At 33.4% G+C, this 17827-nt stretch overlaps 1 protein-coding gene across 5 annotated transcripts in view; it reads right to left on the bottom strand.

Annotated features, from left to right (window-relative positions):
- The window catches only part of CARF (calcium responsive transcription factor), a 50998-nt gene that overhangs the window by 5397 nt on the left and 27774 nt on the right, over nt 1-17827 (bottom strand). For 3 of the 5 annotated variants that reach the window (XR_011650900.1, XR_011650899.1, XM_071220687.1), the window contains exons 10-16: nt 15012-15132; nt 12040-12183; nt 10224-10457; nt 7245-7407; nt 6044-6107; nt 2897-3027; nt 2166-2532 (exon numbers count right to left, since the gene is read on the bottom strand). Coding sequence is in view for 2 of the 5 variants with exons in the window: in XM_071220687.1 (XP_071076788.1) it covers nt 2166-2532; nt 2897-3027; nt 6044-6107; nt 7245-7407; nt 10224-10457; nt 12040-12183; nt 15012-15132 (1224 nt within the window). In the remaining 3 variants the exon portion in view is untranslated. The remainder of the gene's footprint in view (nt 1-2165; nt 2533-2896; nt 3028-6043; nt 6108-7244; nt 7408-10223; nt 10458-12039; nt 12184-15011; nt 15133-17827) is intronic. The other 2 variants (XR_011650901.1, XM_071220688.1) reach the window with 2 other exon arrangements.

Genomic DNA, 17827 nt, shown 5'->3' with positions numbered 1-17827 from the left:
AACACTGGGATCTTCAGAATTATATGAATTTAAAAGCAAAGCATAAAATAGTCATTTGGAAAAAAGAACCAAGTAATTTAGAAAAGCAGTTGATGTACTTGAGAATTTAGTGCTTCTAACATCTTAATAGTCATTCACATTAAATTCCTTCAGTATGCTGCTAGCAACAAAAAAAAAAGGACAAGAAAACTATAGAGTTATTCTCCTCTAAAGAAACTTTGACCAAAAAACAGTCCATAATTTGATAAAATTAGAGGAATAACTAATATTTAAACATACTTGTCTTTAAAGCATGTGTGAATAAAAGTCAGGAAGCCTCCCATTATTTAAAAATTATTTGTTTTGTAAATAGCAGACACAGGTGTCACAAAAGCACAGATGTGTTACCATTCCTATGTGGTTTCCACATGTGGTCAAATATTAAGAAAAATGTCCCCTCCCTAAAGAAACTTCACTACTTAAGTACTTTAGAAAAATATACCATTATCTTAAATGATAGCTCTGCACAAGCTATGTGTTTGCTTATCTAAAGTATTTCTGAATGCACTTACCATTCTGATTTCAAAGAACTTACGACCAAATTAATCTCAGTGTAGCACACCAGCAGCACTATTGTGAACTGGCAGATGGAATATCTAAGATAAAATCTTTCTCTATCCTTCTCAGGAATGTCAGATTTGCAGTTGCTATAGGGAATTGAAGTTACAGGGGCTATATTTGCTCAGAGTAGTGTGTTAAGCACACCTAAAGCTTGTCACATATAGGTGTATTGGCGTTTAGCCCAACCCAAAGAGAAAACCAGTAGAGGGTGGATTTAAATGACCTTGAGAATAAATATTCTGCTGAAATGGACCCTAAGATCATGAGCTAACTTGATAAATCATGCATGTTTAGATTCATAAAGTGTTTTCTTTAAAGCAATCTGAAGTAGAGATCCCAAAAGTAATTTGGCACAATTCAGAGGGAAGAAGCATGCTAGAATAGAAAAAGCTTTAGAGGCAGATAGATCTGAATTTAAATTCCTTAGTTGTCTGCCACTTAATATATGTGATCTTTAGGCAATTACTGTATCTTTTGGACTATAAGATGCACCCGACCATAAGACGCACCTAGGTTTTAGAGTAGGAAAACAGGAAAAAAACCCCACTCCACTGCTGCCCCCTCCCAAGCGAGCCAGGTAAGCTACATTCGGACTATAAGATACACCCCCATTTTCCTCCCAAATTGGGAGGGTTGTGTCTTATAGTCCGAAAAATATGGTATTTAAACTCTTTGAGCCTTGGTTTCCCCATCTGTAGAATGGGGACACCATCAACTATTTTATGGAGTTGTGAGGATTAATTTGAGTATATTCCTTTTCTGTCTCTTCTACTAAAGTTCCTCGCTAGTGACAACTGCCACAGCCCTCTGGATAAATTTTCCTAAAAGGAATACTTCCAGTAAGTTTAAAAGACAATGAATCTTTTCTGGAAGGAACTGTCTCACACTTTTCCTTATCCAGAAGAAAGATGAGGAAAGATATATGTTCTAAGGATAATTTCTATGAAGATTTTGCTCTTTAAAGCAAACTGCAAATCTTTTCCCACAAAAGTGCCCAATCCAGAGCAATTGGTGGGGAAAGAAGTGACATAGGTTAAGTAGTAGTTAGCAATATGTTACTATGTTGAGTGGGTTCGTTACAAAGTAAAGGTAAGTAACAAAGTCATGTATTAAACTCAAGTCCCCAATTCTTACTAGTTCCCTTTTACTTTCCATGGAACTCAACACAAGTCAGTAACTTAAAATTTTTCTTTTAGTCTTTGTATCAGCCCACTTCATTGTAATTTCATTGTGTGTGTATTAATTTTTCTATAACAATCTTTATACTAGTTTCCCTTTTCTTTCATTTTCTCATGCATTCTAAAATGATCTTTCTGATCTGACATCGCCACAGATTTTTCTATGTAAAAGTAGTACAGAATGAATAATTACAATAGAGGAAAAATTAAGTTTATAAGTTAGTAAACTTTATGCACGTAAACATTTTCCTTTTTCTCATAGTTTTACTTGACTTATTAAAAAAAAATTATAAACCCACTGAGTAGACATGATAGTTTTTTTCTATAGTGTAATAGTGATGATGGCCCATAAAGTTTTTAAAAAATCATAACTTGAATTTAACTTACTAAGCGTTGGGTGGCTGTCTATAATCTGTATTGGAATGGTCTGCCCATTTCCTAACAGAATCCGATGAACACTTCCTTCCAGATTCTCTGCATCCTCAACATCTCCAACGTCCACCAGCTGATCCATTGCAGCCAGACTTTGATCTGGTCCTGAAAGGTTATCCACAGTAGAGGCTATATTGTTTTGGGTTAGGCATGTATCTGTTTGAAGGCTCTCACTTTGACCAAGCTGTAGAGAATTATTATTCATTATAGCACTTCCTATTGAATCCAGAAGTCTTGAAGGACTGGAGGAGGGGTGGTTATTTACTGATATCAGAGCCTGTGATCCATCAGGAGAAGCAAATCTTGGTTGCAATTGTAAACCCTTTTAAACCAAAAAGAGTTACATCAAAATGTTTGAATTTACTATGTAAATTGATACAAAATCAGAATAAAATATAGGAGTATAGTTAGTAACAAATATTTAGTGAGGATAGAAACAAGAACCAAAGGAAAAGTAGTACAACTAAATTTTATTGCATGCATAGTCAATTCAAACATTTTTGAAACATGTTGTTTAAATTATTATGTTAAATCAAGATATAAAAAGTTAGGATATTAATGATGAAAATATCTTTGATCATTATTATAATTCTTTAACAATTCTGTAAGATTCCTAAGAGAGGAAGAGGGGAGATGGAAGAGGAAAGAAAGGGGCCTCAAATTTGGCTATTATATTGGATTTCTACCTGTAGTTGTGTAAATATTTTTGGCTGAAATGAAGAAAGTGAGGAAAGCAGGTGGGCTGGTTCTGGAGACAAAGAACTCCTTTTCCGATTTGTTTCCTCTTTAGTGGTAGTTGATTCTCCTGGTGAATTTCCTAAATTATATAAAAAATAAACTATTAAAACAAAAAAAACGTTCTGGCTTCAAGGATACTGCACTTCATTAAAACTCTAACTATGAGAATTGGAATGAAAAATAAGGTAAAATGTTTGAAAAGACTTTAAGAAGTTATCTATCCACTATTTCCAGAATTTGGTATATAATCAGAATTGCTAAGGGAACTCTAAAAAAATATAAAATCCTAGGTTCAACCTCTACTAAATTTAATTCAGTATATCTAGGATGGAGTACGAAATGATTTTTTTCTTATTGAAAGACTCTACATCTGTAACTGTAATCAAGTCCATTTTCCATGCCGTGATTCTGGATTACACCTAAATTTCTCTAGGATGGATTTAAGCACTGGCTTTTCTCTGTAGCCTTCAACATGCTATTTAACCCAGTTTTTAAATTTCAGTTTCCTCATCTGTAAAATGAGGACAATAAGAAAATCTTCCTCAAAAGACTACTGAGAAGATTAAACATCACTCTCACATTTCTTTGCTCCTTCATTGCTACTTGTCCTTCTATTTCACTCTGCTACTATTACTATGGTAATACCGTGGACTATTCTACATCTAAAATCTCTAATTCAAACATCCCATTCTCTACTCACTACCTCTTATGCTCCTAGGCATTTTGCTCAGGTACTCCACTACAATTGTTCTTCAACCTCATGTAAACCTCCAGTCAATTTCTTAAAATAAAATTCTATCCCCATCTAGCTTAGCATCCTGAGTTTGTAATTTTAGTCACACTCTTGCAAATATCTTAACCTCTCTTGCCTCTCTGTCCTTGATCATACCTACCTGGTAAAATCCTGACTCTGGATGAAAATGGCTTCCACTTGCCTATACATGTGAAGCCAAATGCCACTGAAGAAGACACTCATTGCTACTACTAATACCATGATCATCAACATTAACCTGTCAACTATATCTGACAACCTTACAATGTTTCTCTTACTTTATCTTAGGAATGATATCTAATCTCCATTTTCCTAAACCCTTGGCCACCCTTCCTGAGATCTCTCATTCCTTAGCACTCTTACTTAAAGAGAAAAGAGAAGCTATTAGATAGAAATCTCCTCAGTTTCCTATCACCAAAGCTATCGAGTACCCTCATCTTCATCTATTTCTCAGATTGCTCCTGTCTTATGTCTTCCCTCAACCTCAAACTCCCTTCGTAGTAAACTTCTTGAAAAAGTGGTCCACATTGCCCTGGGGCTGTGTGGCTCAGTTGGCTGGAGCATCATCTTGTACCAAAAGGTTGCAGATTCAATTCCCAGTCAGAGTACATATCTAGGTTACAGGTTCAATCCCCATTTGGGGTGTGGGAGGCAACTGATCAATGTTTCTCTCTCACATCAATGTTTCTCTTTCTCTTCCCCCCGCCCCCCTCCCTCCCTCCCTTTCTCCCTAAAATCAATAAACACAACCTCTGGTGAGGGCTTTTTTAAAGGATTTTTTTTTTTTAAGTGGTCCACATTGTCTCTACTTCTTCATTCACCTCCCATTCGCTCCTCAACCACCCCATATGGCTTCCTCCCAATCCACTCTGATGGGCTCTGATATGCAAGCTTTCCAAACCTGACCTCAGGATCTTTTTTACTCTGCCCTGTGGCCACCAATACCTATTCTGATGTCAGTGTTGCTGAGCTCAGTAAAGGCCACTATCAGTCAGTTGCTTGTGGAAAAAATTCAGGAGTTACTCTAAATCATTCCCACTTTTACCTCTTGTATCTATTTAGTCAGTAACCAAGGCAGTCAGTAAACAACTCTAAAAAGAGTTCTTCTTTTACAGTAACTCTTAAATAAATCTTTCCAATTCTAATATAAATGCTACCACTGTAATTAAACCACTGTCACCTTTCAAATGGACAGCTGAAAGAGCCTCCTGAACCTGTTTTGCTCATCCAGTCTTATCTCTAAGTTCCTTGAATATGACAAGCTCTTTCCTGCTTAGCCTTAGAACATGCTATCCGTTTGATCGGCAAATTCCTATTCTTCAGTTCTTAGTTTAAAAGTCACTTTTTCCAGTGTCACTTTCCGAGTCCCTGAACTAAATTTCACAATTTTGCTATTCCCATACAATTTTGCAAAACTATGTCATGGCACTTTTCCTAATAGTAATTAATTAGAATATATTTGTTTACTGTCTTTTTCTCTTGCTAAACCTGAACATTAAATGAAGAAAGTTATGTTTTTTTTTTATGCCCAGCATTTATCACAGTGAGTGAAATATGTGCAGAACAAATGAATAATGCTAAAAATTTGAAAGTTATTCTGTAGGCAGTGACTCAAAGGTTAATAAGCTGAAGAATAAAGAAATTACTGTATTGTGTGTAGTTATTGATAAATTTATTCTAAAGCATTTATTTAGGCATTAACTTTTTAGCAAGCATTATGCTGTAAACTAGGTATATTAATTTGAATAAAATATAATCATTGCCCCTGAGGAACTCAAATCATAATGAAATATACAGATGTGTAAACAAAAGGATACCCTGTTAAATAAAGGGGTAAATACAAAAGAGTGAATACCTAACTTTATACAGGGGGTGAAGTTAAGAGTGCACTTAAAGCCAAAGAGATTGTTGTCTGAGCAGTGAGTGAAATTTGCCATGCAGAAGAGGAGAGAAGACATTTCCAGAAGAGAGATATAAGATGGGGCTTTAGGAGTAAGAACATATGAGAAAAAGCAAACAATAGAAAAGGAATAATAGTTCCTGATCACAGTATCTTAGGGTTATTACTATTGGATGTAGCTTTACTTTACAGTAAACTGTGCTAGTAATCAGACTCAAATTTCAGTCATAAAGAAGCTTAAAGGCTAATTATAAGAGGAAATTTAAATAGCTGGAATTATTTTGCTAAATCCTAACAAAGTTGCTCTTGTCTCTTTGGACCATGGTTTTCTTATCCATAAAATTTGATTAGATAATATTTTAAATGTCTTCCAATTTTAACATTGTTTGATTTTATATTTTAAAGGTATTTAAGATAACCTACCTTCTGCAAATGTAACTGTCACAGTCTCTCTGAGAATATTCCCACTGTCTGAAGTCCACTGGAGCTAAAAAGGGAACATTCACATCAGTAAAATATTGGAAAATATTTTAAAACACCAATACAACTGTCATATTTTATTTTCATAGTATAATTGTGTTTTTTTTCTATAATTACTCTCTTCACTTGTTCATATTCTCAATGTACAAGTATACTTCACTATTCAAATGCATTAGCTTCCCAAGTTCAGATAGCAAGACTTTGGATAGCAAGTGAAGGTGGCAAGGACCATTGCTTACTAAACCAATTTTCATTCCTGAATTTGGATAATGAATAATTAAGAGTTCTGGATAGGCCTGGCTGGTGTGGCTCAGTGGACTGAGTGCTGGCCTGTGAACCAGAGAGTTGCCAGTTTGATTCTCAGTCAGGACACATGCTTGAGTTGTGGGCCAGGGCCCCAGCAGGGGGCATGCGAGAGGCAACCACACACTGATATTTCTCTCCCTTTCTTTCTCCCTCCCTTCTCCTCTCTCTAAGCATGAATAAAATCTTAAAAAAAAAAAAAAGTTCTGGAAAGCAAAGAATAATATAGCTCTAGCATAATATATATCTAAATCTATTCAGTTACTGAATTTGATAGTAAAAATGTGGAAAGCAAAATATATTGCTGCTGAGATTTTAATGCCATAACACTGCCTGCATTACGATTAGTAGTTTCTGGGTAATTATATTAATCTCTTCAAATAAGGAAAAATTGTCACAGAATATTCAGGGGGAAAATACCACAGTATGAGATAACACTAATATCCATAGATGGTACATAGAACTAACATTACTACTTTGTTTATTTAAGTCTAAATTATTCTTAAATGTACACATCTACTTGGAGAGTAAGATATAAACAGCATGTAACCAATAAATGCCTATTAAGTGAATAAGATATACTTTTTATAGAGATAAACTATGTTGATTTTTAAATAAAGATAACCATTGTTATTATAGTCAGAGTTAGAAACTCACTGGTTTTTCTTGTGAGGGTAATTAAAAAATTTAGTCAAATCATCATTTAAAAATTCATAGTGTTTACATTTTAAGAAAAAATACCCCTACTTTTCTTATATCATAGTTATTTATATGGCCTAATAGCAACCATCCCTATTAGTCCAAATAGTAATAGAAGATAAGATTCTATACTAAAACATACCGTTGCTGGAATAATCTCTGAGTTATAATCATTATCTCCATTTCTCAAGGATTTCTGTACTTCATGGATGTGATTTTTTATGTCATTTACAGTTGGAAAAAAGGATAAATTATGTCTTTCAGGTACCTCATCAGGTTTGAACAGCTCCCTTTCCACAAATTTTCTGTGGAGAATATAAAATGGAATAAAACATAAGTAAATCTAGCAATTTACTTTAGATCACATGAAAGATGGTTCTCTTTTAGCATTAATTTGTGTAAACATGGTTTACACCTTTACAAGTAGTTTATATATTTCAGCTTTTAATTTTTTCCCATACATTAAATCATAGAATTCATGCAGATTAAAGAAATGTAGTATTTATGGGGTGGGGTGGAGGGACGGGGAGAAAATGCAGACAATTGTAACTGAATAAAAATAAATTAATTAGTTTAAAAAATAAATAAAGAAATGTAGTATTTACATTGTTTAAACAACTGTGTATCTTAGAGTGAGCTTCAGATTTTTATGAATTTAAAAGTATCACTATTTTCCCTTTTTTTATTCTCAACTGACATTTTTTCATTGCTTTTAGAGAGGAAGGGAGAGAGAGAAACATCAGTACAAGAGAGAAGCATCAATTAGTTGCCTTCCGAACACTCCGGACTAGAGATTGCAGGAGCCTGGACAGAGGGTGGTACTCGCCTGGACCAGGGATTGAACCCACAACCCTTTGGTTACCAGACAATGCTCCAACCAACTGAGCCACACCAGCCAGGGCAAAGGAATCATTATTTTCAATTTAAGTATGTTTTTGAACACTTACTAGGTCAGGCACTATATATCAAGTATCTTCTTTAAGCCTTACTATAATCCTTTGAAGTACAATTAGATAAGACACAGATAAGAGAACTTTACAGACAAGAGAACTGAGTGCTGCCAAAGTTACGTAATTTGCCTAAAATTATATGCCTACCTAGTAAGTAAGAGAGCTTGGGCCTACACTCAGATTATCTGCATAAATACTGTTATATTCCTTCCAAAGGGCATCAATAAATATCATATAAAGTATAATTTGCTTGCCCTGGTCGGGGCCGGGGGGCCGGGGGGGGGGGGGGTCAGTTAGTTGGCTGGAGTGTCATCCCCTATACCAAGTGGTTGCGGGTTTGAGCCCTGGTGGAGCACGTATGGGAGGCAACTGATTGACATTACTCTCTCATATCAATGTTCCTCTCTCTGTCTCTCTCCCTCCCTCCCTCTCTCTCTAAATCAATAAAAGCATATACTTGGGTGAGGATTAGAAAAATTTTTCAGGCAGGGGAGAGCAATGGGGGAAAATTGGGATAACTGTAATAAAACAATGATTTTTTTAAAAGAATGAATTTAAAAATTAAAGATTTTATTTTACCTTAAATTTTTTTTTGAAAAATATGATCTGCTTGCACTTTACAAGTATATGAAAGATAGAAATAGAAGGCAGTATTGCCACATAACTGTATAAAAATGGATACATAAAAGAAACAATCAAGTTATATACATATAAATAGATTATATATACTATATATATATAGCATTACATTCAGTAGACTGTAGAACAGAGCTGTATTTTTTATACCCCTGTTCTTAAGATTTAGGTTCAGTAAATAGTGGATGGCTCTACCAAATTCTGGTTCTAGTCTAACAATGTCTCAATGAAAATATAAAATGTTTAAGAAATCTGCTAAATAAAAAAGTTGTGTACTAATTAAGAAATAATTCATGAAGCCCTAGCTAGTGTGGCTCAGTTGTTTGGAGCAATGTCTTGTAAACTGAAAAGTCGGTTCAATTTCCAGTCAGGCACATGCCTAGGTTGCAGGTTCAGTCCCCAGTCAGGGCACATATGACAGGCAACTAATCAATGTTTCTCTCCCCCTCTTTCCCTCCCTCCTTCCTCCTCTCTATAAAATCAGTAAGCATGTCCTTGAGTGAGGTTTAAAATAATAATGATAATAATAATTATTATTATTCATGGAAATACTCATTGTGTTATTCAGATTAGACTATATATATAATAATCAGTACAAACAAGGTCAGTTAGGTCCCAGAAATAACAGCAACGAGCACAGGCTGTAGAGTCAGACTTAAATTTCAGTTCTGCCTCTACTTCTTAAACTAGTTATTTAACCACTCTGAGTCTCCATTTTATCATCTGCAGGTCAGGGACAAATATACGAACTTTATAGTCATAAGAATAACGAGGTCATGCGTATAAGGTGCTTAGCATAATACCTGGCACACACTGACTACATGACAATAATAGTTCATTATTATATCCTGAGGATCAATGAAATTAGTCCAGACTGCTATATAAGAAATTTCATTAGACAAAGAACTATTTATTAGACAAATACATTCTTCTACTGTAACAAAATTTAATTGTATTTCAAATAGCTTCTAATAAGTACCTTGGCCTAGAGGTTTTAAAATCTTTGGTTCTGCATAGATGTTTTTCTGCAAAGGTATCTATTACATAATTCAATTCATATACCATTTAGAAATAGTTCAATTTGGCAAACCTGAATATGGAATATCTTAAATGAGTAAGTTAAATCATTACATGGCTTGCCAAGCATCTGCTGGAAAATGATCAGCTAATATTAAGATTTTAAAAAATATTTTATTTATTTATTTTTAGAGAGAAGGGAAGGGAGGGGGAAAGAGAGGGAGAGAAACATCCATATGCGAGAGAAACATCAATCAGTTGCCTTTCACACACCCGCAAGAGGGTTTTGCATGCCCCCAAAGGTGGACCTGTCCCGAACCCCGGCATGTGCTCTGACTGGGAATCAAACTACCTTTCAGTTTGTAGGATGATGCCCAACCCATTGTCATGGCAATAAATAAGATTTTAATAAATTAATATATATTCCTTATCTACTTTAATTGCATATATCCCAGAAAATGTTTATAATGTTGATATTTAAAGCAACAAAAATGAAAAACAATTTGTTTCTACTGTACCTTAGCTGTTTCCTTACTGCATACACGTGTTCTATTCCCTGTGATACTAATTCTTGAATCTTATGTGCTACTTGAGGATGTAGACGTGAGGGTAATGTACAATTCTCATCTCTAACTGTAGTTTCCTCTTCTTCAAGAGAGGGCACAGGAAAAGGGGAGGGTGACAAAGGGAGGGAAGGAGTCTCTAATTCATGATATTGATGAGCTTGCTGTGTAGGTAACTGTACATACCACCTGACAAGAGAAAATATTTAAAATTATATTACTAGACAAAGGCAAGAATCGTAATTACCTATGTTAATACTCATTAAGGAATAACCTTTTAAGAAAAAAATTATATATCATATTGTATTGAATACAAATTCAAAATCTTCTCTGCTTAACTCTTCTAAGATTGGCTTTAAACCCAGTTAGATACAAATCTTTGTTTTTTCCAACAGACTTTTTACTATGGCCTGAACATTAAGGAGGGTACAGGATTTAAGTATATATGAAAATGGTATTTTAAATCTCATACTATGTAAATTTCGCCTCAAAATAGTGAGACTTTTTACATCATCTTTTGAAATGTGTATTTTCCCATTCTTCTACCACTTTGTTACCAGATTACAACTTCTGTGTTGTACCTATTACCCTTCCAACCAAAGAGGGGATAATTCAGTGTATCAAGATTGAACTATGTGGGAGAATCTTCTCTGACAGGAGCCCAACAAACTGTCTCTAGAGCCCTGCAGCTCCTGGTATCCCAATGAGCGAGACAATGAACTAAAAGGTAAATACAGATCTCTTGTACAGTAGGGCACTGCAAAAAAACCAATGCTAAGAAAATAAATTGATCTACTAGGATACTGTTTTAATATATTTATACAAGATGCTTGCAATGACTGATACTGCATGAAATGGAGCCTACACAAAAATTAGATTCAATGTTCTCCAAACTAAATGATCTAATTACTGACTCTACTCATTTTTCATTTATACGAAAGTTTTTTTTAAGATCACACACAAACTATGGTCCATACTCTTAACCCCATTATACAATTGCGAATTCTTCACTTGGACTGACACATAAAAGAAAATAAGAAAAAAAGCTAGTATTTCTTCTTATTTAAGACCTTAGAAAGACAAATATATGGTGATGGACGACAATTTGACTTTGGGTGGTGGGCACACAATGCAAAATACAGATCAGGTATCACAGAAAGCTACACTTAAAACCTATATAATCTTAGTAACCAATGTCACCCCAATAACTTTAATAAAAAATAAAATTAAATAAAATATTTTCAACAACTGTAGTATAAAAGATATAAAATGAAATTTTATGTAGGGGGTTGAATTCATTTCTGGCTGCCACAAGTAATCAAAGACGGGTTAAAAAATATTCAGGTGACTGCAAGTATGTTTTCTAGTAAATGTCTGAAACAAAGTACTAAATATATACTGAAATGTGTTGCTACGAATGTATTTGTCATTTTGGAAAAAAACTTCCATATGGCACACAGAATTCTTTGGTCAGACTTAGCCAAGACATCCGGCTGATAAACTCAATGGCCTATATACAGTGGCAAATTATTTTAATACCTAGGGAACTACTAGTGAGAGATCCACCTTATAAAAACCATTTCTTTTTTAAAATTTTTTTCACTGTATTTTTTCATTATCATTTAACCCCCTTATACCACCCTTACCCTATAAAAACAATTTCTTAAAATGAAATAATTAGAAACCATAATTATAATTTTTCTTACAGAAGAAATTATTGCAAATGGAGCTAATTAATTTATAAAATAAAAGAACTATATAAATGTCCTACCTAAGAACACCACCAGCATCTACCAAGTTCTTCTTTAGCATGTTAAAGGCTTTCTCTTGCTCCATTCGGATTATTTTCTTATCAATTTTGGGGTCTGTAGGAACTCTATATTCAGGAAACTTTTGTACCTTTTTAATGTAAATTCTTTTTATAAGGGAAAAAAAGATTTTTTTCATTATATTGTAATCTTAAGAAAACCTAATTTATCAACCAGAACTTTTTTTTTAATTTTTATTGTTACTCAATTACAGTTGAACAGAACTTTATTGGAAACATTAAAATTTAGAAAAAAATTCCATTAATCTAGAAAGCATTCAGAGGATTATGTAAAAGACATGCCATATTCTCAGTGCATCATAATACTTAGCAAATTAATAATAATCATGACTTCAGTAAAAATATCTAAACATTTCTGGATATTAGCATTTTTTTCTGGATTTGCCGCTTCTCCATTCTCCTGAAAACCATAAACACCTCATACCTGGGTTACTTTAATAGCCTCCTTCTGGGCCTCTAGACACCCAATCTCAATACTAAAGTCCACTTAATATATCAATGCCACAGTAATTCTTCACATATGCACTGCTCTGCTAAAGAATCTATATGTCCTTTAATCAAGTAAAATTTCTTGGCAGCATTCAAGGCATTCCATGTGATTCTAGCTTATTTACCTAATCTTACTTTCAATTACTTCAAATATAAAATCACTTTTCCTATGAAGTTTATCATCTTAATGAAGGAATCATCCTTCCTCCTCTGATACCAAATATACAATCATGCCATGTCTTCATTTATATAGTTCTCCTCGCCTACAGTATCTTTCCTTTAATTCTCTGTCTATCCAAATTCAATCTAAACTTCAGTATCCAGGCTTTCTTAGCTAAGTATTTTCTTTCCTGTTAATGAGTTTGCATGGATATATTCTCTCTAAAGACAATTAGCTAATCCATACTATACTATCATGTTCTCTGAAAGTTTTTGTTTACTGATCTACCCCAACAACATTTTAAGTTCCTCGTGTTTAAATAAAATCTTACACCTCTTTTAGTCGTCTCCTTTCCCATGGCACCCAATGTAGTTGCAGGGTACAGAGTAGATACTCATAAAGTACTTATAGAATAATAGAGAATAAAATGGTTCCTTCACATTTAGAGATTTTCTCCCAAGTCATATGTAAAGTTTTAGCTTTGTTACCATATGTAAAAATCAGTTGAAAACTGTTTCATAGTCAAGTTTAAATACAACCTAAAGTTAACTTGATCAGATTAAGCATGAAAAGCCTTCTGAACTGGACTTAAAAACTTGAGAATGCTGAAGTTTGTGATGTAAGATATGATGTTAAAGTGTTTCAAAAATCAACTAAATCCAACCTTTACATTATCTTTTTTAAATTTTACTGGACCTGATAATATAAAACATTTTCAATGTCTGAAAAAAGAATATTATATAGGATGTTATAAAAATATTGTATTGGTTCACATTTTTCATTCTCACCCACAGCAATAATAACTCCATAGTCCTATTCTATCTAAAACTTACTATGCTGGTCTCATACATTGCTGCTATGACCAAAATTGGAAAAATCTCTGTAAAAAGCAACTTTCTAATACTTGCCAACATTTTAAAAAATATATAACCTTTTCCCTAGCAATAACATTTCAAGGAATTTATCCTATTGATATACTTGCACAAGCATATAAATAGGTACAAATTTATTGGGTTGGCTAAAAAGTTGATTTAGTTTCTTCCATACGATGGCTCTAGTAGTATGTTTTTTCCATACAATAGCTCCAGTAATTCTTAATTGTTTTTAATTCATTTGATACAATTCTGTTAAATTATATTGTGATAGCTGTCTTATCAGCCTTCATTTTTAAAAGAATTTATCAAAATTGGTGAATTTGTGTGCAGCCACTTTAATATTGAAGATGGAAGAAAATACACAAATTCTCAGCATATCATGCTTTATTATTTCAAGAAAGCTAAAAACACAACTGAAACTCAAAAAAAAAAAAGATTTGTGTCATGTATGGAGAAGGCGCTGTGACTGACTGAATGTGTCAAAAGTGGTTTGCAAAATTTCTTGGTACTATTGACATTTTGGCCAAATAATTTTTTGCTGTGGGGCTGTCTTAGGCATTGGAAGGTGTTTAGCAGAACCCCTGGCCTCTACCCACCAGAAGCCAATAGCAGGAAATAGTCAACATACTCAAAATATCCAAATCAATAAAGTTATTGGTGAAAATGAAAAATGTGTCTTTTATTTTACAGAAAAAACTAAACGGACTTTTTGGCCAACCCAATATTAACTGCAGCAATAATAAAGAAATAAAGCCTACATATCCATCATTATGGACCAAATTAAGTAAATTATATTTCATCCATAAATAGACTATTATAAAGCTATTAATAAGAAGGAACCATGAAACTAGTATCTTGTATGTCAACTATATCTCAATTTTAAAAATAAATTTTAAAAAATATTTTAAAAAAGAAATGAGTGATTTTATGTACAGATATGGCAGCTTTGAGATATATTTGGAATGAATAAAGACAAAGTGTAGAGTGGTATATGTTATTACATTCAAACTACTATAAAGCTTAATAGCTGTACAGTAAATAATCTAAATAGGCATTCACAATGAAAATAAATCAATGTGGATTCATAGCATGAAAAAAGGTACACTACTTCCTCAACTGTAAGAAAAGGAAATATTAATAAGCTTTACTGACATCTTTTACATTTATGAGGGTAAAGGAGAATATATACGTGTGTGTGTGTATGCATATACACAGAATATCTATGGAGGGTAACTCAAGAAACTAGTAAGAGCTGTTGCCTTAAAGAGGGAGTAGGGGTAAGAGGAAACTCAGATTTCACTGTATGTTTTTCTGGAGCTGCTTAAACTTTAAAACGTGCATATTAGCTATTCAAAAATAAGTACTTAATAAGAAAATAAAAGAAAGCTTACCGGGCTGGACAAGTGGCTTTGTAGAGTTGACAAGACCTGCTTTCCTGCTCATTGATTTTTTTTAACTGGAAACCTTTTCTCCTTGGCCCATACTGACACTCCATTACCACGGCTCTACTCCCTGTGGGCCAAAACCAACTATTGGTATTAAATCAAGTATCCATTTGTTCTGGATACTAGATTAAAAATAACTTGGTGGTGGCAATGTCAAAATCTATATTTTCATTAAACAACTTTACAAAAAGAAAACAGCAATAAATCTTACTAAAATAAAATGTACAAACAAGCCCTGATGGGTGTGGCTCAGTGGGCTGGGCATTGTCCTGCAAACCAAAAGGTTGCCAGTTTGATTCCCAGTCAGGGCACATGCCTGGGTTGTGGCCTGGTCTCTGGTTGTGGCACATGTGATAGACAACCAATCAGTGTTTCTCTCATACATTGATGTTTCTCTCCCTCTCTTTCTCCCTCCCTTCCCCTCTCTCTAAAAATAAATAAATAAAATCTTTAATTCAAAAAAGTGTAAAACTCGTATTTTAAAAATACCATAAATAAAAATGAAAATAGCAGTTTGAAAAACAGTATTTTATAATACACAACAAAAGATTAATATATAGAGTATAAAAAAACCACAAATAATTTTTTTAAAAAATAAAGAAACCACCAAACAGAAAAATGGGCAACAGCTATGAACAAACAATTCAGAAAGAGAAAAGGGATAGTAAATGAAAAAATAAAAAGTTGTTCAATCTCACTTATAAAGAGGGAAATACAAATTGAAACAATAGTAAAATACTATCTCACACTCTTCAGATTGGCAAAAATAAAAATAATTGACACATTCTACAACTGACTCCACTGATCAATCTTAACATCAATAAAAGGTGTTACACATAGATAGCAATAAGAAGTACACAGAACCTATGAGGTATTCTTGAAAAATACTTTTATGAAGATTAGATCTTCATTTAGTCAAGCCTCTTAGATTTAACAGTTTAGAGGAAGGAGAGGAGTTAAAAGAGCATGTTAAACTACATGACAGAGCTGGAAGCAGCAAAATGCAGAATATGGCAAACTCTACATAAAAACTACCTGAAGAAAATAGAACAGAAATTTTTAGATGAAAATAGAGTTAAGAGATATATTAACCAAATATAATTTGTGAACTTTGTTTGGATGTGAATTTGAACAAACCTACATAAAAAGAATTATGAGATAAGTGGAAGAATGTGAACATTGGACATTTTGACATTAAGAAATTACTGTTATGCTAAGTGAAATAAGCCAGACGGTGAGGGACAAATACCATATGATCTCACCTTTAACTGAAACATAATCAACAGAAGAAAAAAAAGCAAACAAAATATAACCAGAGACATTGAAGTTAAGAACAATGTAACTATAGCCAGGGGGGAGTGGGGAGGGGACAGTGAGGAGAGGGGATTACAGGAACTATTATAAAGGACACAGGGACAAAATCAAGGGGGAGGGTGGAGCTGGGGAAGGGATGTGGGTTCGGCTGGGGTGGGGTGGAGGGATGGGGAGAAAAGGCATACAACTGTAATTGAATAACAATAAAAATTTAAAAAAAAAGAAAAAAGAAATTACTGTTAATTCTTTTAAAGTGTGATAATGGAATTCTCATTATATTGTATATATTTACACATATACATATACAGAGAGAGACAGACAGACAGAGACAGAAGAGTCCGTATCTCTTTAGTTGTAGATGAAGTGACATAATCTGGAATTGACTGTTAAATCATCATGGGAGTGGGGAATGAGGAAGTGGGCTGGGATATAGATGAGACAATACTGACCACATGCTGATAGTTGCTGAAACTGGATGATAGATACACGGAGTCATAGGATTTCAAATATTATTACTACTACTTTGATATATATACGAAAATATTTATAAAGATTTTTAAAAGAATGACAATGCTAAATCATACAGTGAATGTGGGAAAGGGAAATTTTCATACATTGCTGAAAGGAGTAAAAATTGGTACAGGTCATCAATTCTTTGTGTATATTTCTGAATCTAAAAAGCTCAAAAAACAAAAATTTTTGGAATTCATTTACCTGTAAAACCTGACCTGAACTTTACAAGGCCATTTATAGTCTTGATTTATTCCTTGGTGTGACCACCCATAAAATATTACTTGTTTGATCGTATGTTATTGTCTACAGAATACATGCTAGAAGTATTTTATAATATTACCTTATTACAGTCCAAAAATTCAGAATTCTAAAACACATCTAGACAAAAAATTTTAGAGAAGGGATCTTTGAACCTCTACAACCACTTCTGTGAACTATATGAAAGAATCTTAGAAAGATGAAATAGGCATGATTCACAACACAGTAATTCCACCATAACATATATACGTTAAAAAAAAACTAATTACGTATTTTCAACAGAAAATGTATATTGTTGGCCTCTGACTATAGCATTCTTTGTGATATTGAAAAGTTGAAGACAACCTAAATGATTATTTATAGAAAAATAATTGTGGTTTGGTCATATGCTGGACTGTTACATAATGAAATTGAGTTAACTGGAGGTGAGTGAAATTTTATATAATAATGTCTACAGTTTACTATTTATATAATTTTCAAATATGCAATAAACAAAATATATTATTAAAAATACAAATATGTATGGTAACATATAAAAACAGACTAGAAAGATACACACCAAATTCATGTAGTGGCTGCTTGTGAAGAGGTAAGAAAGGGATTAGAACTAGGGAGGTGAAAAATGTTCCATTTCTTTTATAGTATACTGATAAACCTGAGCATAAGAAGTTACATTT

The sequence above is a fragment of the Desmodus rotundus genome, chromosome 2 (assembly GCF_022682495.2).
Source record: "Desmodus rotundus isolate HL8 chromosome 2, HLdesRot8A.1, whole genome shotgun sequence".
NCBI lineage: Eukaryota > Metazoa > Chordata > Mammalia > Chiroptera > Phyllostomidae > Desmodus > Desmodus rotundus.
Note: the sequence above shows the minus strand (reverse complement) of the source record. Positions and strands in the feature narration are given on the sequence as shown.